Source organism: Monodelphis domestica, chromosome 6 (assembly GCF_027887165.1).
Source record: "Monodelphis domestica isolate mMonDom1 chromosome 6, mMonDom1.pri, whole genome shotgun sequence".
NCBI classification, from domain to species: Eukaryota; Metazoa; Chordata; class Mammalia; order Didelphimorphia; family Didelphidae; genus Monodelphis; species Monodelphis domestica.
The window spans coordinates 10,836,257-10,860,784 of record NC_077232.1 but is presented as its reverse complement, the minus strand read 5'-3'; the positions used below and the strand labels follow the sequence as shown (position 1 = coordinate 10,860,784).

Genomic DNA, 24,528 nt, shown 5'->3' with positions numbered 1-24,528 from the left:
GGAATAGGAGAGTCCAAAAGCCACTTGGCCTGGAAGGCCTTTTCTTCTTCCTGTCCATCTTGACAGCTTCCAGCTTACATCCATCTAGAACTGCTCCCTGTTCTTGTCCCACAAGTACAAAGTGAGCTCAGGGGCCCTCTCTCTTCTCTCAGCTTCCTCACAGTTCCTGAGGGGGATGAATTAGTGTGCAAAGTCCCTCCAAGTTCTGGCATTCCATGTTTTGTGTTCTAAGATCTTTCCCAGCTCTAATAGTCCATGTTCTAAAGTCCATCCCAGCCCTGATGTTTGGTTCTAAGATTCCTTCTAGCTCTGGCATTCCATGTTCTAAGATCCCTCCCAGTTCTGGCATTCCATGTTTTGTGTTCTAAGATCTTTCCCAGCTCTAATAGTCCATGTTCTAAAGTCCATCCCAGCCCTGATGTTTGGTTCTAAGATTCCTTCTAGCTCTGGCATTCCATGTTTTGTGTTCTAAGATCTTTCCCAGCTCTAATAGTCCATGTTCTAAAGTCCATCCCAGCCCTGATGTTTGGTTCTAAGATTCCTTCTAACTCTGGCATTCCATATTCTAAGCTCCCTTCCGGCTTTGATATTCCATAGTAGATAATTTAAGACTTGCCTCAGTTTTCCCACCTGTACAATGAGGTGGTGGGGTTAGCAAGCCATTAGGTTCATACAGTCTGTGTCCTAGTCACACTCCTAAAGTCCCTGACCAGGGTACACTTAAGGCACTGCTCCCAGGTCACTCAATTTAGAGACCATAAGCAGCCCTTGCAATCCAATGGACAGCATAGAAACCACCAAGCTTAGCATCTAGTCTGTACTAAGAGCTCAGCTGGGAAGCTTCTGGCCAGTCCCTAAAACAGGAGTTCCGAGGACAAACAGGGATGTGGGCTGCCTCAGTCTCCCTTCACTCCATCCCCAACTCAACTGTCTACCAAAAGATGGCCCCGGGGCATATTCCATGCCAGTTGCCAAAACCACAACATAGAGCTGTCTGAAGAGATCGCCCTCCCCACCGCTGACATTGTGGGCTTCTAGGGATCTCCTCTCACTCTGTAAAGCAGCCCCAAATTGTCTGTTTGGCCCATGGCCCCGTCCCACCACCTCCTTGGTGTCCCACCTTGGCACTTAGAAAGCTCACTCAGTAACGCCCAAGTTGCTTCCGGTCGCCTGTTCCAAGATGGGAGAGCAAGTTTGTCAAATAAGTTGGGTCTGAATGACTTCCAAAGTCCCTTCCAACTCTGAGACCTACCGACTTGAGAGCATTTGGTCACGATCATGAAGCTACTGTCCCTGGAAGCAGAGAACTACCCGAGGTCCAGAATCGGATGCTCCACCTTCCCAGGGCCCATGTATAAGCTTCAGTCCCAATTCTGCCCCTTCCACCTCCATGAACACCAATCTGGGTGGCTGGAAAACATGGTGGTGAAGCGCCATTCAATGCTCCCACCAAATCTCCCATCGTGGGACTCGGGGGCTTGTTTGCTCGGGAAGGGAGTGAGTGGGGGCGAGTTGGGGCTGAGGACCTGGAAGACTGTCCCCACCTGGCCGGTGTTTTTGGGGCTTCCCCTCCCTCCGCCCAAGGATGGAATCCAGAGACACGGGGCATCCAGATTACTCATTAGCGGCTTTATTTGCATTTTACAGCATGAATTTTCTTACATTCGGAATTAATTTGGCATTAAAGTGCTGGACTCTTCATTGGGTAACATTTGTTAAAAAGCAACCATGCCAAATATCAGAAAAGTGGCAGTCACTGGTAAAAACATCTCCTATAGTACAACGTATGGAAACCCCAGTCAAGTGGGTCAGTCACTAACACGCGAGAAGCTCCTCTCACCAGGAGCACCCAAACTGCTCCGAATGACCAGCCTGGGGGGAGGGGCTGACTCGCCAAAGGGCACGACCCCCCCCCAACACCACCACCAAAAAAACCCCATTTTCCTGGGAAACGACTTCTCTCTACCATCGCGGTGTTTGTCTAACAGGATAATTTTGGAAGATCATCCAACCTTGCAGGCCAAAATGGAAGTCTCACCCCGCTCTATCCCACCCCTACTCCCACCCCACCCTCTCATCCCTCGCAAACAAAAGCCCCCCCCAAAGGCGTTCCAATGGACGTCCGATTTCTACGACCCCAACACTGAAAAGATTCTGTAAAATGAAGTGATAAACAAGGCTTGCTAGTAAACAGATGCTCTCAGCATTTAATGAGCAAACTGAAGTCTTAGGAAGGCAAATACTGCTTGCTTGCAGATAGGCTGGACTGGAAAAAAAACAAAAACAAAAACAAAAAAACCACAAAATTCACCTCCTTTGGCTGTTGTCGCTATTGCCGTCGCCCCAGACTTTGCAACTAGCCCCGGGTCGGCCGAGGGCCCACCAGGCCTCCGTTTTCATTGCCGACGTGGACTGAGTCAATCTTTGGGAGTTTATGTACAAACACACAGAAGCCTACCTACGAAAATAGATATTTATATATATACATGTACACAGACGGGGGGCCTCTACTCTTTCTTTTTGGAAACCGTCAACTCCACCTCGGGCAGTTGGATCCCCACCTTTGTCCCGCTGTCATTGCTCGAAGATGAGGACAGCCTGGACTTCTTGGAGGCCAGGGACACCCCACTTCCCTGTAGCTTCCCAGACTCCTCATCACTCCCAGTGACCTCATAGTGACCTTTGCTCTTTGACCCCAGCCCACCAAAGGTGCCAAACTTCAGTTTGCCATGTTTCCCTTTGCCCTTTCCCCCCTCAATGGAGATGTCTCCACTTCCAAACTCTAGTGTGCCCGTAGGAGTGACCGGAGCGGAATGCTCCCTCTCGTCACTGAAGGAGCCGGACCGGTTACGGGTCTTTTTGCTCTTGAATAAGGAGAATTTGGCTTTGGGGGAGGATGCCTCTGCCTCCACTTCCCCGTCCAAAGAGCCCAAGCTGGCCTTAGAGCTCTTGAGGTCTCCTTTGGAGCCTGAGATGGACACCTCTGGGGAACTGGTGGCGCTCCCCTTGCCTTTAGCCTTGGAAAAGGTAAATTTGGGCATTTTGATTTTAGACTTTTTGAGTTTGATGTCAGCATCTTCCCATTCCCCTTCCGCAGCCCCAGCCTGGATGCTGCCTTCCACTTTAGGGAAGTTTACGTCCACCCCCACTTCTCTGCCCACCAGCTCCCGTCCTGAGTAGGTAAACTTGGGGATCTTCATCTTCGGGAATGTTACTCCTCCGGAGCCACTTTCCAAGTGAACTTGGGGGCCGGAGACATCCCCCCCAGGACACTGAAGTCCCACCTGGCCTCCTTTCACGCCTCCTTCTATCTTTGGTCCTGAAACATGGATCCCACCAGCCAGCTTGGGCACATCCAGATCGAGAGCAGAAGAGACCTGCGGCCCTCTCCATTCTCCGCCTCCACTCATGCTGAGGTCCGGAGCCTTGACGCCTCCACAAACATCCAGACCCCCTTGGATTTTCGGTCCCTTCAAACTGATCCCCCCCAAGTCTGACGCCGAGAAGGCGGGTCCCTGGACGCTCACGTCGGGGGCTGCTCCGTGGAGACCGATGCCCGAGCCCGAAAGCTTCCCTGTTGGGAGTTTGACGTTCACCGCTGGCAGCTCCGCTTCACATCTGGGCAGCTTGACATCAGGAGGCTGGAGATTGCCTTCCAAGCCTTGGACGCTGATGCCCGGAAGAGCCACTCCCACAGCAGGACCTTTCATGTCGCCACTGGCACCGAAGCCCCCTTTGATTTTTGGTCCTTCCAAATTAAAGTCCATATCAGATGAGATTTGGGGGCCAGACATCTGGGGCCCTTTCAAGTCCACACCTCTGAGGTGAACATCCACCCCAGGCCCCTTCATCTCTGGCCCTGCGACATTAACATCCAAGTTAGACCCCTGAGAGGAGATGCCAAACTGGGGCAGCTTCATTTGGGGGAGCTTAATAGCCCCTCCAGGTGCCTCCAGACTAACATCTGGGGCATCCACTGACACTTTGGGACACTTGATGTCACCAGATATGTCCAAGTCTCCCTTCAGCTTTGGTCCTTTCAAATTCAAGTCGAGATCCGGTCCAGAGAGGTTCACAGAAGGCAGGTCCCCTTGGGGCCCTTTCAGTGTCACATCGGGCCCTTCAAACTTGAGGTTGGGGGAACTCACCCCTCCTTCAAGAGAGGGGAGCTGGCTGTGAATGTCAGCTCCCCCACCCTCCACCTTCAGACCGGGGACTCCAATCTTGGGCATGGAAAACTTGGGGAACTGGATTTTTGCATCTGGACCTTTCAGATCAACACCGGGTCCTTCCAGTTCCACTTTGGGGACATCCCCCGTAATCTTTGGTCCTTTCAAGTTGACATTCACATCAGGGACTGATACTTGAGGACATGAGATGCCAAAGGAGGCACCTTTGATTTTGGCATCAGGCACTTCAATGTTGATATCAGAGGCATCCAAGTTGGCTTGGACACTGGGCGCTCTCAGATCTCCCTCTACCTTTGGCCCTGAGAAATCAATGCTCCCACCTGGTCCCTTGAACTTTGGTGCCTTCAGATGGATGTCAGGCCCTTCCATGCTGGCACTGGGAAGACTCCCACTGAGGCCGACAGATCCAACCTCCAGTCCAGGACCCTTGAGCCCAGCTTTAATCCCTGGAGATGAAATTTCCAGCCCAGGTGCTTGGATCTCCCCTTCCATCTTGGGGCTGGGAAGTGGGGCCTCTGCTTTGAATTTTGGAGATTTGATGTCAAATTCTACATCAGGGAAGTACATTTTCCCAAACATCGGTTTCTTGGTTTTGGGAGATTTCACATCGACCTTAACCGAAGCATCTGGAGCGGCCACATTGACATCCAAGTCTGGAGTTTTGAGACTGGCATCAATTTCACCCTCAGGGGCATTCAAGTCAAATCCCTGCTTTTTGGCCTTGATTTTAGGGCCACTCATGTGGATCTTTGGCATCTTAAACTTCATTTTCTTGCCCTTTCCGCTGATGTTGATATCTGGAGACTCTACATTCAGCCCCGCTTCTGGAACCGTGACATCCAACGAAGGGGACTTGATGTCGGCCTTTGGGCCCTTAGCCCCAAAGCCAAATTTGGGTTTCTTAAATTTTGGAATCTTAACATCTGGTCCCTCAATGTTTAGGTCTGGGCCCTCAACGTCCAAACTTGGTACTTCCAAGTCAACTTTGGGACCCTTCAGGTCCAATTCACCACCTTCTATCTTGGGACCAGATATGCCAAACTTGGGAGACTTGAGATGTAGATCTACATCAGGAGCAGTCACTTTAGGCCCAGATATGTCTAGTGATGGCATTTTCAAATTTGGACCACTTAAATTAACATCAGGGCCATAGAGATCCACACTGGGACCTTGAAAGTCAACGTCAGGGCCCTTCAGATTACCTTCAATCTTAGGAACATTGATATCATAATCTCCCTTTAATTTGGGCCCTTTCAAATTCAAGTCAATATCAGGCATGGAGATCTTGGGGGCCTTGATGTTCATCTCAGGCATCTTAAATTTGGGACCCTTCAGTTTTCCCTCTGGGCCTTCTATGTTCACATCTGGAGCCTCGATGTCCACCTTGGGGCCTGAAATGTCAATGTCAGCCTTGGGCAGGCTCACATCCACCTCTGGGCCCTCCCCTTTGAAGCCTGGCATGCTGAATTTGGGCATCTTCACCTTGGGCATTTTCAAGTTCCAATCCGGCCCATGGACATCCACATCTGGGACACTGACATCTACTTTGGGGCCTCTGATGTCAAGATCAGGGCCTTTCAGATCCCCCTCCACCTTGGGAAGGGACACGTCAACATCTCCCTTCACCTTAGGACCTTTCAGATTCAAGTCAAAGTCTGGCATGGAGATCTTGGGGGCTTTGATGTGCATGTCTGGCATCTTGAACTTGGGACCCTTCAGCTTCCCTTCTGGGCCTTCAATGTCCACATCTGGAACATCAAAGTCCACTTTGGGGCCTTTGATGTCAATCTCAGGGCCCTTTAAGTCACCTTCCACTTTGGGCAGAGAGACATCCACATCACCCTTGACTTTGGGGCCTTTCAGATGCAAGTCAAAATCAGGCATGGAGATCTTGGGAGCCTTGATGTTCATCTCAGGCATCTTGAACTTGGGGCCCTTCAGCTTTCCCTCTGGGCCTTCTATGTTCACATCTGGAGCCTCAATGTCCACCTTGGGCCCTGAAATGTCAATGTCAGCCTTGGGCAGGCTCACATCCACCTCTGGGCCCTCCCCTTTGAAGCCTGGCATGCTGAACTTGGGCATCTTCACCTTGGGCATCTTCAAGTTCCACTCTGGCCCATGGACATCCACATCTGGGGCACTGACATCCACTTTGGGGCCCTTGATGTCAAGATCGGGGCCCTTCAGACCCCCCTCTACATTGGGAAGGGACACATCAACATCCCCCTTAAGCTTCGGCCCTTTCAGATTCAGGTCCACGTCTGGCATAGAGATTTTGGGGGCCTTGAGATGTAGGTCAGGCATTTTGAACTTGGGGCTCTTCAGCTTTCCTTCTGGGCCATGAATGTCAAGGTCAGGTGTATCTATGTCCAATTTGGGGCCTTTGATATTTACTTGAGGACCCTGTAAATCCCCTTCCACTTTGGGAAGGGAAACATCAACATCTCCCTTCATCTTGGGGCCTTTCAGGTTTAAGTCAATTTCACTCATGGAAATCTGGGGTGTCTTGAAATGCACATCAGGCATGTGGAATTTAGGACCTTTCAGTTTCCCTTCAGGACCCCCAATGTCCAGCTCAGGACCTTTGATATTTACTTGAGGGCCCTTAAGGTCTCCCTCCACCTTGGGAAGAGAGACATCAACATCACCTTTTATCTTTGGTCCTTTAAGGTTCAAGTCAAAATCAGGCATGGAGATCTTGGGGGCTTTGATGTGCATGTCTGGCATCTTGAATTTGGGACCCTTCAGCTTCCCTTCTGGGCCTTCAATGTCCACATCTGGAACATCAATGTCCACTTTGGGGCCTTTGATGTCAATCTCAGGGCCCTTTAAGTCACCTTCCACTTTGGGCAGAGAGACGTCCACATCACCCTTGACTTTGGGACCTTTCAGATGCAAGTCAAAATCAGGCATGGAGATCTTGGGGGCCTTGATGTTCATCTCAGGCATCTTGAACTTAGGGCCCTTCAGCTTTCCCTCTGGGCCTTCTATGTTCACATCTGGAGCCTCAATGTCCACCTTGGGGCCTGAAATGTCAATGTCAGCCTTGGGCAGGCTCACATCCACCTCTGGGCCCTCCCCTTTGAAGCCTGGCATGCTGAACTTGGGCATCTTCACCTTGGGCATTTTCAAGTTCCACTCTGGCCCATGGACATCCACATCTGGAGCATTAATGTCCAACTTGGGCCCCTTAATGTCCATATCAGGAACCTTCATGTCACCTTCTATCTTGGGCACAGAAACATCAACATCTCCCTTGACTTTGGGACCTTTCAGATGCAAGTCAAAATCAGGCATGGAGATCTTGGGAGCCTTGATGTTCATCTCAGGCATTTTGAACTTGGGGCCCTTCAGCTTTCCCTCTGGACCCTCAATGTTCACATCTGGAGCCTCGATGTCCACCTTGGGGCCTGAAATGTCAATGTCAGCCTTGGGCAGGCTCACATCCACCTCTGGGCCCTCCCCTTTGAAGCCTGGCATGCTGAACTTGGGCATCTTCACCTTGGGCATCTTCAAGTTCCACTCTGGCCCATGGACATCCACATCTGGGGCACTGACATCTACTTTGGGGCCCTTGATATCCAGTTCAGGGCCTTTCAGATCCCCCTCCACCTTGGGAAGGGACACGTCAACATCTCCCTTGAGCTTTGGCCCCTTGAGATTTAGATCTATATCTGGCATAGAAATTTTGGGTGCCTTGAGATGCAGGTCAGGCATTTTGAACTTGGGGCCCTTCAGCTTTCCTTCTGGACCATGAATGTCAAGATCAGGTGTATCTATATCTACTTTGGGGCCTTTGATATCAATCTCAGGGCCCTTCAAGTCACCTTCCACTTTGGGCAGAGAAACATCTACATCACCCTTGACTTTGGGACCTTTAAGATGCAAGTCAAAATCAGGCATGGAGATCTTGGGGGCCTTGATGTTCATCTCAGGCATCTTGAACTTGGGGCCCTTCAGCTTTCCCTCTGGACCTTCTATGTTCACATCTGGAGCTTCAATGTCCACTTTAGGTCCAGAAATGTTAATATCAGCCTTGGGCAGATTTACATCAACATCTGGGCCTTCCCCTTTGAAGCCTGGCATGCTGAACTTGGGCATTTTCATCTTAGGCATCTTCAGGTTCCACTCTGGCCCATGGACATCCACATCAGGTGCTTCGATGTCAACTTTAGGACCTTTGATGTCCATTTCTGGAACTTTAACCTCACCTTCTATTTTTGGAACTGACACATCCACATCACCCTTAATTTTGGGGCCTTTCAGATGCAAGTCAAAATCAGGCATGGAGATCTTGGGGGCCTTGATGTTCATCTCAGGCATCTTGAACTTGGGGCCCTTCAGCTTTCCTTCTGGACCCTCAATGTTCACATCTGGAGCCTCGATGTCCACCTTGGGGCCTGAAATGTCAATGTCTGCTTTGGGCAGGCTCACATCCACCTCTGGGCCCTCCCCTTTGAAGCCTGGCATGCTGAATTTGGGCATCTTCACCTTGGGCATCTTCAAGTTCCACTCTGGCCCATGGACATCCACATCTGGGACACTGACATCTACTTTGGGGCCTTTGATGTCAAGATCAGGGCCTTTCAGATCCCCCTCCACCTTGGGAAGGGACACGTCAACATCTCCCTTCACCTTAGGACCTTTCAGATTCAAGTCAAAGTCTGGCATGGAGATCTTGGGGGCTTTGATGTGCATGTCTGGCATCTTGAACTTGGGACCCTTCAGCTTCCCTTCTGGGCCCTCAATGTCCACATCTGGAACATCAATGTCCACTTTGGGGCCTTTGATGTCAATCTCAGGGCCCTTTAAGTCACCTTCCACTTTGGGCAGAGAGACGTCCACATCACCCTTGACTTTGGGGCCTTTCAGATTCAAGTCAAAATCAGGCATGGAGATCTTGGGAGCCTTGATGTTCATCTCAGGCATCTTGAACTTGGGGCCCTTCAGCTTTCCCTCTGGGCCTTCTATGTTCACATCTGGAGCCTCAATGTCCACCTTGGGGCCTGAAATGTCAATGTCCACCTTGGGCAGGCTCACATCCACCTCTGGGCCCTCCCCTTTGAAGCCTGGCATGCTGAACTTGGGCATCTTCATCTTGGGCATCTTCACATTAAAGTCTGGCCCATGGACATCCACATCTGGAGCACTGACATCCACTTTAGGGCCCTTGATGTCGAGCTCAGGGCCTTTCAGGTCACCTTCCAAGTTTGGGCCTGCAACATCTATGTCTCCTTTAACTTTTGGGCCTTTCAGGTTTAACTCCACATCTGGCATAGAGACCTTAGGTGAAGAAATACTCAAAAAAGGCATTTTGAACTTGGGTCCTTTTACCTTTCCTTGCACCTCCACATCGGGGGCATTTATATCCACTTTGGGGCCAGTAATGTCAATATCTGGTTTTTTAAGTTTAGCATCAACCTCTGGGGTTTGAACTTTGGGGCCTGAGAAATGAAATTTGGGAAGCTTGAAGCGCGATTTCTTAGACTTCCCCTCAATGTTGATTTTAGGGGCTGCAATGTCAACTTCTGGGCCCTTTACATCTAATTTGGGACCCTTAATGTCACCTTCTAATTTGGGTGCAGAGACATCAACATCTCCTTTAAACTTGGGGCCTTTCAAATTCAGATCAATCTCTGGCATGGATATTTTGGGCATGTTTGCATGCAGGTCAGGCATCTTGAGTTTGGGACCTTTAAGTTTTCCCTCTGGGCCATGGATGTCAATATCTGGGGCATCAATGTCCAGCTTTGGACCTTTGATGTCAAGAGATGGCCCTTTCAAATCACCTTCTACTTTGGGAAGAGTCACATCAACATCCCCTTTTATTTTAGGACCCTTAAGATTAAGGTCCAAGTCTGGCATTGAGATCTTAGGAGCCTTAATATTCATTTCGGGCATTTTAAATTTAGGGCCCTTCACCTTTACATCTGGACCTTCAATGTTAACATCAGGAGCCTCAATGTCCACCTTGGGGCCTGAAATGTCAATGTCCGCCTTGGGCAGGCTCACATCCACCTCTGGGCCCTCCCCTTTGAAGCCTGGCATACTGAACTTGGGCATCTTCATCTTGGGCATTTTCAAGTTCCACTCTGGCCCATGGACATCCACATCTGGAGCATTAATGTCCAACTTGGGCGCTTTAAGGTCCACATCAGGAACCTTCATGTCACCTTCTATCTTGGGCACAGACACATCAACATCTCCCTTGATTTTGGGGCCTTTCAGATTCAAGTCAAAATCAGGCATGGAGATCTTAGGAGCCTTGATGTGCATGTCTGGCATCTTAAATTTGGGGCCCTTCAGCTTTCCCTCTGGACCCTCAATGTTCACATCTGGAGCCTCAATGTCCACCTTGGGGCCTGAAATGTCAATGTCAGCCTTGGGCAGGCTCACATCCACCTCTGGGCCCTCCCCTTTGAAGCCTGGCATGCTGAATTTGGGCATCTTCACCTTGGGCATTTTCAAGTTCCAATCCGGCCCATGGACATCCACATCTGGGACACTGACATCTACTTTGGGGCCTTTGATGTCAAGATCGGGGCCTTTCAGATCTCCCTCCACCTTGGGAAGGGACACGTCAACATCTCCCTTCACCTTAGGACCTTTCAGATGCAAGTCAAAATCAGGCATGGAGATCTTGGGGGCTTTGATGTGCATGTCTGGCATCTTGAACTTGGGACCCTTCAGCTTCCCTTCTGGGCCTTCAATGTCCACATCTGGAACATCAATGTCCACTTTGGGGCCTTTGATGTCAATCTCAGGGCCCTTTAAGTCACCTTCCACTTTGGGCAGAGAAACATCCACATCACCCTTGACTTTGGGGCCTTTCAGATGCAAGTCAAAATCAGGCATGGAGATCTTGGGAGCCTTGATGTTCATCTCAGGCATCTTGAACTTGGGGCCCTTCAGCTTTCCCTCTGGACCTTCTATGTTCACGTCTGGAGCCTCGATGTCCACCTTGGGCCCTGAAATGTCAATGTCTGCTTTGGGCAGGCTCACATCCACCTCTGGGCCCTCCCCTTTGAAGCCTGGCATGCTGAACTTGGGCATCTTTAATTTAGGCATCTTTAATTTCCCTTCAGGTCCATGAATATCAACATCAGGTGTTTCCACATCCAATTTAGGTCCCTTAATATCTAACTCTGGTCCTTTCAAATCACCTTCTATCTTTGGAAGAGATACATCTACATCTCCCTTCAATTTAGGTGCTTTCAAATGTAAATCAATGTCCGGCATAGAGACCTTGGGGGCTTTGAAGTGCATGTCAGGCATCTTAAACTTGGGGCCCTTTAGTTTCCCTTCTGGACCTTCAATGTCCACATCCGGAACATCAATGTCCACCTTGGGCCCAGAAATATCAACATCTGCCTTGGGAAGACTCACATCCACATCTGGGCCTTCTCCTTTGAAACCAGGCATGCTGAACTTGGGCATTTTCATCTTGGGCATCTTGAGATTCCACTCTGGCCCATGGACATCCACATCTGGGACACTGACATCCACTTTGGGGCCTTTGATGTCCACATCAGGAACCTTCATATCTCCTTCCATCTTGGGCACAGACATATCCACATCCCCTTTTAGTTTAGGGCCTTTCAGATGCAAGTCAAAATCAGGCATGGAGATCTTGGGGGCCTTGATGTTCATCTCGGGCATCTTGAACTTGGGGCCCTTCAGTTTCCCTTCTGGGCCTTCTATATTCACATCTGGAGCATCAATATCCACCTTGGGCCCAGAAATATTCATATCTCCTTTGGGCAGACTCACATCCACATCTGGGCCCTCCCCCTTGAACCCAGGCATGCTAAACTTTGGCATTTTCATCTTGGGCATCTTCAAGTTCCACTCTGGCCCATGGACATCCACATCGGGGGCATTAATGTCCAACTTGGGACCCTTAATGTCCATATCGGGAACCTTCATATCACCTTCTATCTTGGGCACAGACACATCCACATCCACATCTCCTTTCACTTTGGGACCTTTCAAATGGAGATTTACATCTGGCATGGAGATCTTGGGGGCCTTGAAGTGCATGTCAGGCATCTTGAACTTGGGGCCCTTTAGTTTGGCATCTGGGCACTCCAAGTCCACATCAGGCACCTCCACATCCACACTGGGACCTTTGAGATCTCCCTCCAACTTGGGCACAGACACATCCACATCTCCCTTCAACTTGGGGCCTTTCAAATGCAAGTCCACATCTGGCATGGAGATCTTGGGGGCCTTGAAGTGCATGTCAGGCATCTTGAACTTGGGGCCCTTTAGTTTGGCATCTGGGCACTCCAAGTCCACATCAGGCACCTCCACATCTACACTGGGACCTTTGAGATCTCCCTCCAACTTGGGCACAGACACATCCACATCTCCCTTCAACTTGGGGCCTTTCAAATGCAAGTCCACATCTGGCATGGAGATCTTTGGAGCCTTGAAGTGCATGTCAGGCATCTTAAATTTTGGACTTTTCCACTTGCCTTCAGGACCTTCAATATTCACATCAGGCATGTCAACATCCAATTTGGGGCCTTTAACATCCAATTCTGGACCTTCTACTTTGGGAACAGAGACATCAACATCTCCTTTGATCTTAGGGCCCTTCAAGTTGAAATCCACATCTGGCATGGAGATCTTGGGAGCCTTGAAGTGCATGTCAGGCATCTTGAACTTGGGGCCCTTCAGTTTCCCTTCAGGGCCTTCTATGTTCACATCTGGAACATCAATGTCCACCTTGGGCCCAGAAATGTCAATATCTGCTTTGGGCAAATTAACATCTACATCTGGCCCCTCTCCCTTGAACCCAGGCATGCTGAACTTGGGCATTTTCATCTTGGGCATCTTCAAGTTCCACTCTGGCCCATGGACATCCACATCGGGGGCATTAATGTCCAACTTGGGCCCCTTAATGTCCACATCAGGAACCTTCATATCACCTTCTATCTTGGGCACAGACACATCCACATCTCCCTTCACTTTGGGACCTCTCAAATGTAGGTCCACATCTGGCATGGAGATCTTGGGAGCCTTGAAGTGCATGTCAGGCATCTTGAACTTGGGGCCCTTTAATTTGGCATCTGGGCACTCCAAGTCCACATCAGGCACCTCGACATCCACACTGGGACCTTTGAGATCTCCCTCCAACTTGGGCACAGACACATCCACATCTCCCTTCAACTTGGGGCCTTTCAAATGCAAGTCCACATCTGGCATGGAGATCTTTGGAGCCTTGAAGTGCATGTCAGGCATCTTGAACTTGGGGCCCTTTAGTTTGGCATCTGGGCACTCCAAGTCCACATCAGGCACCTTGACATCCACACTGGGAGCTTTGAGATCTCCCTCCGACTTGGGCACAGACACATCTACATCCCCCTTCAATTTGGGACCTTTCAAATGCAAGTCCACATCTGGCATGGAGATCTTGGGAGCCTTGAAGTGCATGTCAGGCATCTTAAACTTGGGGCCCTTCAGTTTCCCTTCTGGACCTTCTATATTCACATCTGGAGCTTTAATGTCCACCTTGGGCCCAGAAATGTCAACATCTGCCTTGGGAAGACTCACATCCACATCTGGGCCCTCCCCCTTGAACCCAGGCATGCTGAACTTGGGCATTTTCATCTTGGGCATCTTCAAGTTCCACTCTGGCCCATGGACATCCACATCTGGAGCATTAATGTCCAACTTGGGCCCCTTAATGTCCACATCAGGAACCTTCATATCACCTTCTATCTTGGGCACAGACACATCCACATCTCCCTTCACTTTGGGACCTCTCAAATGTAGGTCCACATCTGGCATGGAGATCTTGGGAGCCTTGAAGTGCATGTCAGGCATCTTGAACTTGGGACCCTTTAGTTTGGCATCTGGGCACTCCAAGTCCACATCAGGCACCCCGACATCCACACTGGGACCTTTAAGATCTCCCTCCAACTTGGGCACAGACACATCCACATCTCCCTTCAGTTTGGGGCCTTTCAAATGCAAGTCCACATCTGGCATGGAGATCTTGGGCGCCTTGAAGTGCATGTCAGGCATCTTGAATTTAGGACCTTTTATCTTTCCTTCTGGACCTTCAAGATCAATATCACCAATGTCCATGTCTACCTGGGGGGCTTTTAGATCAACTTTAGGACCTGTCAAGTCTCCTTCTACTTTGGGGAGGGAAACATCCAAATCACCTTTTAATTTAGGCGATTTCAAATGGAGCCCAACATCAGGCATAGAGATTTTTTGTGTTTGGATATTCATGCTGGGCATCTTGAGCTTGGGGCCTTTCAGCTTTCCCTCTGGGCCTTCTATGTTCACATCTGGGGCCTCAATGTCCACCTTGGGGCCTGAGATATTGATGTCTGCCTTGGGCAGGCTCACATCAATGTCTGGACTCTCCGCCTTGAAACCTGGCATGTTGAACTTGGGCATCTTCATCTTGGGCATTTTCAGATGCCAGTCTGGTCCATGGGCATCCACATCAGGGGCACTTATGTCTACCTTAGGTCCTTTCAGTTCCACGTCTGGTACCTCCATCTCACCTTCGATCTTTGGAACTGTAATATCATAGTCTCCCTTCACCTTAGGACCTTTCAAATTCAAGCTAACATCTGGCATGGAGATCTTCTGAGGCTTTAAGTTCATTTCAGGTAGCTTGAATTTGGGACTTTTAAATTTTGCATCTGGACCTTCAATATTTACACTTGGAGCATTTATATCTACCTTGGGCCCAGAAATGTCAACATCTGCCTTGGGAAGACTCACATCCACATCTGGGCCTTCTCCTTTGAACCCAGGCATGCTGAACTTGGGCATTTTCATCTTGGGCATCTTCAGGTTCCACTCTGGCCCATGTACATCCACATCTGGGGCACTGATATCCACTTTGGGGCCTTTGATGTCCACATCAGGAATCTTCACATCACCTTCTATCTTGGGCACAGATACATCCACATCTCCTTTCAGTTTGGGGCCTTTAAGATTAAGGTCAACATCTGGCATGGAGATCTTGGGAGCCTTGAAGTGCATGTCAGGCATCTTAAACTTGGGACCCTTCAGTTTCCCTTCTGGACCTTCAATGTCCACATCTGGAACATTAATGTCCACCTTGGGCCCAGAAATATCAACATCTGCCTTGGGAAGACTCACATCCACATCTGGGCCTTCTCCTTTGAAACCAGGCATGCTGAACTTGGGCATTTTCATCTTGGGCATCTTCAGGTTCCACTCTGGCCCATGGACATCCACATCTGGGGCACTAATATCCACTTTGGGGCCTTTGATGTCCACATCAGGAACCTTCATATCACCTTCTATCTTGGGCACAGATACATCCACATCTCCTTTCAGTTTGGGGCCTTTAAGATTAAGGTCAACATCTGGCATGGAGATCTTGGGAGCCTTGAAGTGCATGTCAGGCATCTTAAACTTGGGACCCTTCAGTTTCCCTTCTGGACCTTCAATGTCCACATCTGGAACATTAATGTCCACCTTGGGCCCAGAAATATCAACATCTGCCTTGGGAAGACTCACATCCACATCTGGGCCTTCTCCTTTGAAACCAGGCATGCTGAACTTGGGCATTTTCATCTTGGGCATCTTCAGGTTCCACTCTGGCCCATGGACATCCACATCTGGGGCACTAATATCCACTTTGGGGCCTTTGATGTCCACATCAGGAACCTTCATATCACCTTCTATCTTGGGCACAGATACATCCACATCTCCTTTCAGTTTGGGGCCTTTAAGATTAAGGTCAACATCTGGCATGGAGATCTTGGGAGCCTTGAAGTGCATGTCAGGCATCTTAAACTTGGGACCCTTCAGTTTCCCTTCTGGACCTTCAATGTCCACATCTGGAACATTAATGTCCACCTTGGGCCCAGAAATATCAACATCTGCCTTGGGAAGACTCATATCCACATCTGGGCCTTCTCCTTTGAAACCAGGCATGCTGAACTTGGGCATTTTCATCTTGGGCATCTTCAGGTTCCATTCTGGCCCATGGACATCCACATCTGGGGCACTGACATCTACTTTGGGGCCTTTGATGTCCACATCAGGAACCTTCACGTCACCTTCTATCTTGGGCACAGATACATTCACATCCCCTTTCAGTTTGGGGCCTTTAAGGTTAAGGTCAACATCTGGCATGGAGATCTTGGGAGCCTTGAAGTGCATGTCAGGCATCTTAAATTTGGGACCCTTCAGTTTACCTTCTGGACCTTCAATGTCCACATCTGGAACATTAATGTCCACCTTGGGCCCAGAAATATCAACATCTGCCTTGGGAAGACTCACATCCACATCTGGGCCTTCTCCTTTGAACCCAGGCATGCTGAACTTGGGCATTTTCATCTTAGGCATCTTCAGGTTCCACTCTGGCCCATGGACATCCACATCTGGGGCACTAATATCCACTTTGGGGCCTTTGATGTCCACATCAGGAACCTTCACATCACCTTCTATCTTGGGCACAGACACATCCACCTCCCCTTTCAGTTTGGGGCCCTTAAGGTTAAGGTCAACATCTGGCATGGAGATCTTGGGAGCCTTGAAGTGCATGTCAGGCATCTTAAACTTGGGACCCTTCAGTTTCCCTTCTGGACCTTCAATGTCCACATCTGGAACATTAACATTCACCTTGGGGCCAGAAATGTCAACATCTGCCTTGGGAAGGTTCACATCCACATCTGGGCCTTCTCCTTTGAACCCAGGCATGCTGAACTTGGGCATCTTCACTTTGGGCATCTTCAGGTTCCACTCTGGCCCATGGACATCCACATCTGGGGCACTGATGTCCACCTTAGGGCCTTTCAGATCCCCTTCAAGTTTGGGAACTGAAACATCATATTCTCCCTTCAGTTTGGGGCTTTTCACGTGCAAATCCACATCTGGCATGGAGATCTTGGGGGCCTTGATGTTCATCTCAGGCATCTTAAATTTAGGGCCTTTGAATTTACCCTCAGGACCTTCAATATTCACATCTGGAACATCAATGTCCACGTTGGGCCCAGAAATGTCCACGTCTGCTTTAGGGAGGCTCACATCCACATCTGGGCCTTCTCCTTTGAACCCAGGCATACTGAACTTGGGCATCTTCACCTTGGGCATCTTTAGGTTCCACTCCGGCCCACGAAGTTCCACATCTGGAGCACTGACATCCACTTTGGCCCCTTTCAGTTCCACATCTGGAACTTTCACCTCACCTTCTACTTTGGGAGGGGTCACATCATATTCTCCCTTCACTTTGGGGCCCTTCAAATGGAAGTCTGGCATAGAAATTTTGGGAGCCTTGATGTTCATCTCAGGCATCTTAAACTTGGGGCCCTTTAATTTCCCTTCTGGACCCTCAATATTCACATCTGGAGCTTCAATGTCCACTTTGGGTCCAGAAATGTCAATGTCTGTCTTGGGCAAGTTCACGTCTACCTCAGGGCCCTCTCCTTTGAAGCCTGGCATGCTAAACTTGGGCATCTTCATCTTGGGCATCTTCAGGTGCCAGTCGGGCCCATGGACATCCACATCTGGGGCGCTGACATCCATTTTGGGGCCTTTCAGATCCCCTTCCAGCTTTGGAACAGTAACATCATATTCTCCCTTCACCTTTGTACCTTTTAGATGCAAATCTACATCTGGCATGGAGATCTTTGGGCTCTTGATGTTCACATCTGGTACTTTAATGCCAGGCCCTTTCAGTTTTCCCTCTGGACCTTCAAGGTTGACCTGTGGGCCTCCAATGTCTAAGCTAGATCCTGAAACACTGATGTCTCCCTTGGGCAGGCTCACATTGACCTCTGGCCCTTCTCCCTTGACCCCCGGCACACTGAACTTGGGCATTTTCATCTTGGGCATCTTCAGGTTCCACTCTGGCCCATGGACATCCACATCTGGGGCGCTGACATCCACTTTGGGGCCTTTGATGTCCATCTCAGGGCCCTTGATTTGCCCTTCTACCTTGGGGAAGGCAGTGTCCACCTGACCCTTTATTTTGGGCGCACCTATATTCAAGTCGACATCGGTCATGCTGATCTTGCAGGTCCCTGCTTTCCCAGATGGGCTGCCACCCTTGGACCCAGTCAGAGACCCCTCTAGGCTGGGTGCCTTAATGTCCAGCTGAGGACCTTTCACCTCCCCTTGTATTCCTGGAACTGAAACCTGTACATCCCCTTTCAGTCTGGGGGACCTGAGGCTTAGGTCCACATCCTGCATGGAGATTTTAGGTTTCTGAATGATCATCTCTGGGGTCTTGCATTTAGGGTCTTTGATTTTCCCCTCTGGCCCACTCACGGCCACCTCTGGCAGGCTGACGTTCCCGGTGATGCTGGGAAGATTCACTTCTCCCTCGGGCAGCTTTATATCCACAGCAGCTCCTTCCCCTTTGGAACCAGATACAGAAAACTTGGGGACTTTCATTTGGGGCATCTTCAGTCTTCCACCGGCCCCATGAAGATCAACGTCTGGAGCCCCAAGTTCTGCGGTGGGGCCTTTGATGCTGACGTGTCCTTTGGGTGCAGAGACATGCAGGTCCCCGGTTCCTGGAAGCTTGGCACCCTTCAGGCCTATGTCCCCCTCCAAGGATGGACCCTTCAGCTTTCCTTTGACTCCCTCAACACTGACAGATGGAGCTGTGACTTCCAGCTGAGGACCCTGGATGGTCCCGCTCACTGCCAAGCCTGAGCCGTCTCCCCCAGGTCCCACAGAGATGCCTGGTGAGCAAACCTTGCCCAGGCCTCCCTCCGGGCCCTGGACCTCGGCTCCTGCCCCTGGGAAGCCGAACTTGGGTAATTTCATGCTGGGGATGCTTATGTTCTCTACAGAGGGGCGCTGGAGATCGATGGTCCCACCTCCATGTTGAGAAGATGAACTCGCCATTCCGGGAACCTGGACTCCAGGGCCAGTGACAGCAATTCCTTTGCTTCCTAAGTCAACCGAAGCAGGGACTTTGGCATGAACAGAGATCTCTGGCTTTCCGTCCAGCTTCGGGCTCTTCCCACTCCCACCCACGCCCAAGCCTTCCATCTGGATCCCAGGAGTGGTGACCTGGATCTTGGAGTGGCCAGCAGCACCTGCTGCCCCGATCCCTGGGAGCTCCGGTCCAGTGGCTTTAAGGTCCACACTGTAGCCTGTGGTCTGAAGAGTTGCCCCTGGGCTTTGTGGCAGGCGGATCACGGTCTTCCCATGCTCAGTCTCCACGTCCACCTTGGAGATTTCCGTCAGCTCGTGCCTTGGAATCTTGATCTTGAACTCAGGGCTATTAATGTCGATCTCCCTGGCCCCCTCTCTCCCTGTCACATCCACTGTGTAGGCTGTGACCTTTCTGGTCACTGTGATGGTGCGGCTCTGGGTCTCCCCAAACTCGCTGCCTTCCACTCCGTCCTCTGACTTCAGTCGTGGCTTGATTTTCGTGGTGTAGATCCGTCGGTATTCCTCGTCATCCCCGCTCTGCAGAAAGAGACACCCCAGCAAAGGTTGCAGCTGAGCCTGACTGAGTTTGCCACCGTCCCAACCAGAGGGCAGCCAACAACCTGGTTTCCTGGCTTCCAGAAGTATGGACCCTAACGGGGCCCCATGGAGACCCTTGGAGAGATCCACAGAGGACAGAGCAGAACCCGGGGCACAGGGTACCGACGGGAAGAAATGGGAAAAGATAGGAGCACACTGGGAAGTGGCCAAAGGGGAAGAGGCTGTTGGGAGTACAGCAAAGGAAGGTAAGGATGTGTCTGAGAGAAAAGAAAATCTGTATCGTTTTCCAACCTAACCACTATCCACCACCAATCACCAATAAATGAGGACATCCTAGGCGACTGCCCCAATACGGCCAGAACCTGAGACGTCTTAGGAACCTAAATGAGAAATGAAGGAATAGATCTAGCCCAGCACCCGCCAAGAGATATTTGTTTCCTTCAGGCTAGGGGACAAGTCAGGTTTCTCTTTCCTTTTTTATGTTTTTTAGCTAAATGTTGGGTTTAAGGGGCAAGTTCAAAAGTGCCCATACATTGCTGAGGGATTGGCTGGCTGCTCATTTCTTAGCTCACTGGATGTGAACCACAAGTCTCCCCCTGCCTTCTCCTCTGGTGCACCATCCTGGCTGGGAGATGGCCCTGGTTTCTCAAAGGCTATGACCACAGAGCATAAGCTCCAGCCAGTCCATGCTGGTAAGCCTTCAAGTATGGGTCCTAAGATGACACGTTTTGTTTGTTTGTTTGTTTTGGAGTTTGGGGGGGTATTGGTTTTGGTTTGGGGGTGGCCTTTTTTGGAACCCCAGTGTTTAGCACAGAGCCTGGAAAATAGTAGGGACTTAATTAACACCTGCTGACTGACTGGCTAATTAATTTAACCCAGGTAAGCTCAGACAAACAGCTTTGGCCACAGGGGATCTCAGCTAGAGTAACTCTTAATTTTTTTAAACTCTTATCTTCCATCTTAAGATCAATGGTAAGTACTGGTTCCAAGGCAGAGGAACAGTAAGGGCTAGGCAATGGGGGTTAAGTGACTCACCCAGGGTCACCCAGCTAGGAAGTGTCTGAGGCCACATTTGACAAGAGTAACTCTTGAAGCCTGCCTAGCAAACAGAGAAGGGCTCCATCTGTGTTGGGCTAGATCTGATGAACCAAAGCTCCCTGAACTATCCAGCTAAGTGGGTCCCCAATGACACCTCATCCGTGGAACAAAGATGACCATTCGAGCTCCTCTTAGGACCCATTTGGCACCAAAAACTAAACGGCTGGCCTTTCCGTTGAAGATTCGTCAAAAGAAGCGTGAGGCTTCCAGCCACCAATCGCTCCTGAAGTGTGTGCATTTAGGAGATGTTTGTGCATGTGCATGTCGCCTCTTCTAATAGAATAAAAGCTTCTTGAGGGCAGGGACTGTTTGACTTCCGTCTAACCCAAGGTGTACGTCATGGGTGCTTAAGACATGAATAATAGCAGTAGCTTCAATGGGACACCCTTTGGGCTTAGGACAGGCCAACACAGTGGTCAGATGAGAATGGTAGGGTCAAGAAAGGAGAAGACCCAGAGAGTGAGCAGAGAGAGATGAAGAAGACAGAGGATCAGGTCCTTAGCACCCAGGGGAGCTCTAGGGTTCAGCGTTCAGAGAGATACTCACCAGCACTACCTCAGAGCACCGTCCGAAGGCGCTGTCGTGGGACCAGGACTGGCCGGGCTCTGGGGAGCGATCCCCCTTGCGGTGCAGCTTCAGGCCCACTGTGTGGTGCCCCATGGTATTCAGAAGCTGAGTCACCTCACCCGACTGCAGATTGTCAAAGTAGATGGTGGCCCCCACAATCTGGTCCCCTGGAGCAGAAACAAAACATATTAAAAATGAGGCCAAGAGATGGGAGATGGGGAGCAGCTCCCCAAGCCCAGAGCCTCTCCCTTTCTCTGATTTCCCCTAGCCTCCCCCCATTTTCCCTCCCGGCCCTTCCCCCTGCCCAGGGGCCGCAGTCTTACCCTCCTTGACCACGCCAGTGCGTGCTGCAGGGGAATTCTGCACAACTTGCTGCACAAAGACACCATCATCTGTCTGCTCAATGGTTAGGCCATGGGAACCACTGCCCTGCCAGTTGGGCAAGAGCAGCTCCCTCGTGGGTTCTTCCTCCTTCTCCATCTGTAACATCAATGAGGTGGGCACAGGGTGATCAGGGCAAAGACCAAAGGTCTTCACTGGTCAAGAGTTCCAGTTCAATTCAGCAAGCATTTATTAAGGGACAGCCAGGTGGCTCAGTGTATAGCATGCCAGTTCTGGAATTGGGAGGACCTGAGTTTTAATCAGACCTCAAGCACCTCCTAGCTGTGTGACCCTGGGAAAATCACTTAACCCCATTTGCCTAGCTTTTACCACTCTTCTGTCTTAGAATTCATCCTAAGAAAGAAGGTAAAGGTTAAAAAACCATACAGATGGTAAGTAGGCAAGACGAAATTTGAACCCAGGTCTTTGGACTCCAAATATGAGGCTCCTTTTCAGCTACTTCTGAGTTGGATCAGTAGTTGCAACTAGGGATGATGAAGAAGAGCAGTTCAAACATGAGATGCTCCAAAGATCAACAGAGCCATAAAAAGAGATGCGAGAGGTCAAGCGATAAATGTTGGTGACAAAAGATAAGCAATGAGACAAGAGACTTGGCTGGAGGGATGGAAGCTTTACATGGCATGACAGCATGACATGGGGTCTAGCTGACTGACCCGATAGGAGAAACCTCAACTGGACAGTCTAGTCTTAACTATGATATAGTAGAAAAGACACCATCACTGGAGGCCAAGGACCTGGGATCGTGTGTCAGCTTTGACACTAGCTGTGGGACACTGGGCAAATCCATTAACTTCCCTGGGCCTCAGTGTTGTCCGCTGGAAAACAGGAGAGCTGGACCACAAAGCTCCCAGGGTACCCTCTGGACTGAAATCAACAATGTCACATTCATTTCCATTAGGAGAACACATGTGGTTCCTGGCCAAGGGTCAGAAGATTATAGATTGAGTGCTAGTAGGGACTTCCTAGGCCATCTAATCTAACTCAGTCATTTCCTAGATTATGACACTGAGACCCATAAGGAGCTAGAAAGTATACACAGGACCCGTGTGCCTCCAGACCAATAAGTTCCCCTTCCCGTCCAAGGCCCCACACTCCACAAGGCCAGATCTGCACACACCACCAGCCCCTCTCTAGCTCTTTCCCACCCACCTAGCTTTACCAACCTTTTCCAGGAAACTTTTTGGAGCAAAAGCCTTGCCAGGAACCCGCCCCTCCTTCTACTTTTGCTCTTTCTCTTCACTCTCTCACTCTCTCTTCAGGAATCTCTGTCCCACCTCCTTAGCCTGTAAGAAAAATTAACAGTGAAGTTAGCACTAGTGGCAGAATAAATCAAGAAAACTAGGTTTGAACCATACCTCCTCTTCGATATTTACTGGTTGTCACTTTCCCTCTCAGAAGCCTCAGTTTCCTTGTATCTGTAAAATGGATCCCTGTATCTGTAAAATGGGAATAATACTTGTACTACCAGGTGCTTGCAAGCAAAGGGTTTTGCTGTTGCTTTTTGTTGTTGTTTCACAAACCTTAGCACGTTATAAAATGGAAGTTATTGTTTCCTAGTATCTTCTTCAAATGCCTCCAAGAAGAAAATGTCTCCAGTCAACCAAACTTTTATTAAGCATCTATCATGTGCTCGGCGTTGTGCTAGAGGCCAGGGATAGAAAAACCAAAGTGAATCCATCCCTGACATCAGGGAGCTTACATTCCAAGAAGGAAGAAGGGAGACAAACCTGTCTATATGTAAGTGAAATATATATAATTCCGTTCCTTCTAAGGTACTTTCTAGTTCTAGATATTTGATCCTATACATCACTTCGTCCTGGGTCTCCAGGAGGCTTCCTGCATTTGGCAATGAGCCACTCCCCACCCCCACCCCCATCCCAAGCAAGACGACCAAGAGTCCTAAACAAGATGAGCTGGAAACTGAAGGAAATGACACCTGAGCAAGACCCAGAGACACCTCCCAACCACCAAGGGCTATCTTTGGAAAGTCTGAGTCTGAGGCCCAGGCTTGCCACCTTGCCATTATGTGTCCTTCTGAAAGTCATAACGTCCTCATCTTTAAAGGGAAGACATTGGACTCAGAAGTCAGATTCTAGCTTTAGAGCTCAAGGGATCTCAATGGCCCTCCTTCATTTCACCAAGGGGGAAACCAAGGCCTAAAGAATGGAAGTGATTTGGCCACCATTACGCAGGTACTAGATAAGGGAGCAGGATTTGGATCCTGATCCTTGAAGGCAAAAGCAAAACTTCTCTCCATTAATCAAAAGGCAAATATTTATTGAAGCTAGTTCAAGGGTGCATCATCCTTCTTCCTCGACTTCCTCCCCCTCCTCCAGTTCAGCAACTTTAGAAGAACCAAAGGTCTTTAGGCCTTTTCCTCCTCTCTACCCACCAGTCACCAACTCCTCTGATGGTTCCGTGTCTCCTGCCAATTGCCAGCTACCACCGTGCTGGCTTCGAAAGCACCCAGGTCACATTAACTGGGTTTCACCAGTCAGTCTGGATCCCAGCAGGTACCAGGTTGTTCCAAATGAAGGATGGGCATGCCCAGGCCGTCTATGGTTGGAGATGCTTTTCATCCTCCTCTTTCTGCCCTACAGCCCCGCTAAGCTTTGTCACCCGGCTCAGAGGGCTCGTCTGTTTCCTTGCCACCCTCTTCCTCTTCGGCTGTCCTCTCCCCCAACACCCTGTCTGCCTTTACAACCTCTCCCTCTAATGCTCAACGACAAGGGTTTTTATCATTTTACGTTGTTAACTGCTATTAAATAAATGGACATTTGGGCTCAAAAGGCCAGGGGTACCCTACGTAAGAAACAGCATA

The 24,528-nt window shown here is 49.9% G+C and overlaps 1 protein-coding gene across 1 annotated transcript in view; it reads right to left on the bottom strand.

Moving 5' to 3' along the window:
• Nucleotides 1-1,608: 1,608 nt before the first annotated feature.
• Nucleotides 1,609-24,528, bottom strand: part of AHNAK (AHNAK nucleoprotein) — a 36,488-nt gene continuing 13,568 nt past the window's right edge. The window contains exons 2-5 of the mRNA XM_056801612.1: nt 22,871-22,990; nt 21,629-21,785; nt 21,285-21,472; nt 1,609-19,619 (exon numbers count right to left, since the gene is read on the bottom strand). Of these exons, the coding sequence (XP_056657590.1) occupies nt 2,508-19,619; nt 21,285-21,472; nt 21,629-21,785 (17,457 nt within the window). The 5' untranslated portion in view covers nt 22,871-22,990 and the 3' untranslated portion in view covers nt 1,609-2,507. The remainder of the gene's footprint in view (nt 19,620-21,284; nt 21,473-21,628; nt 21,786-22,870; nt 22,991-24,528) is intronic.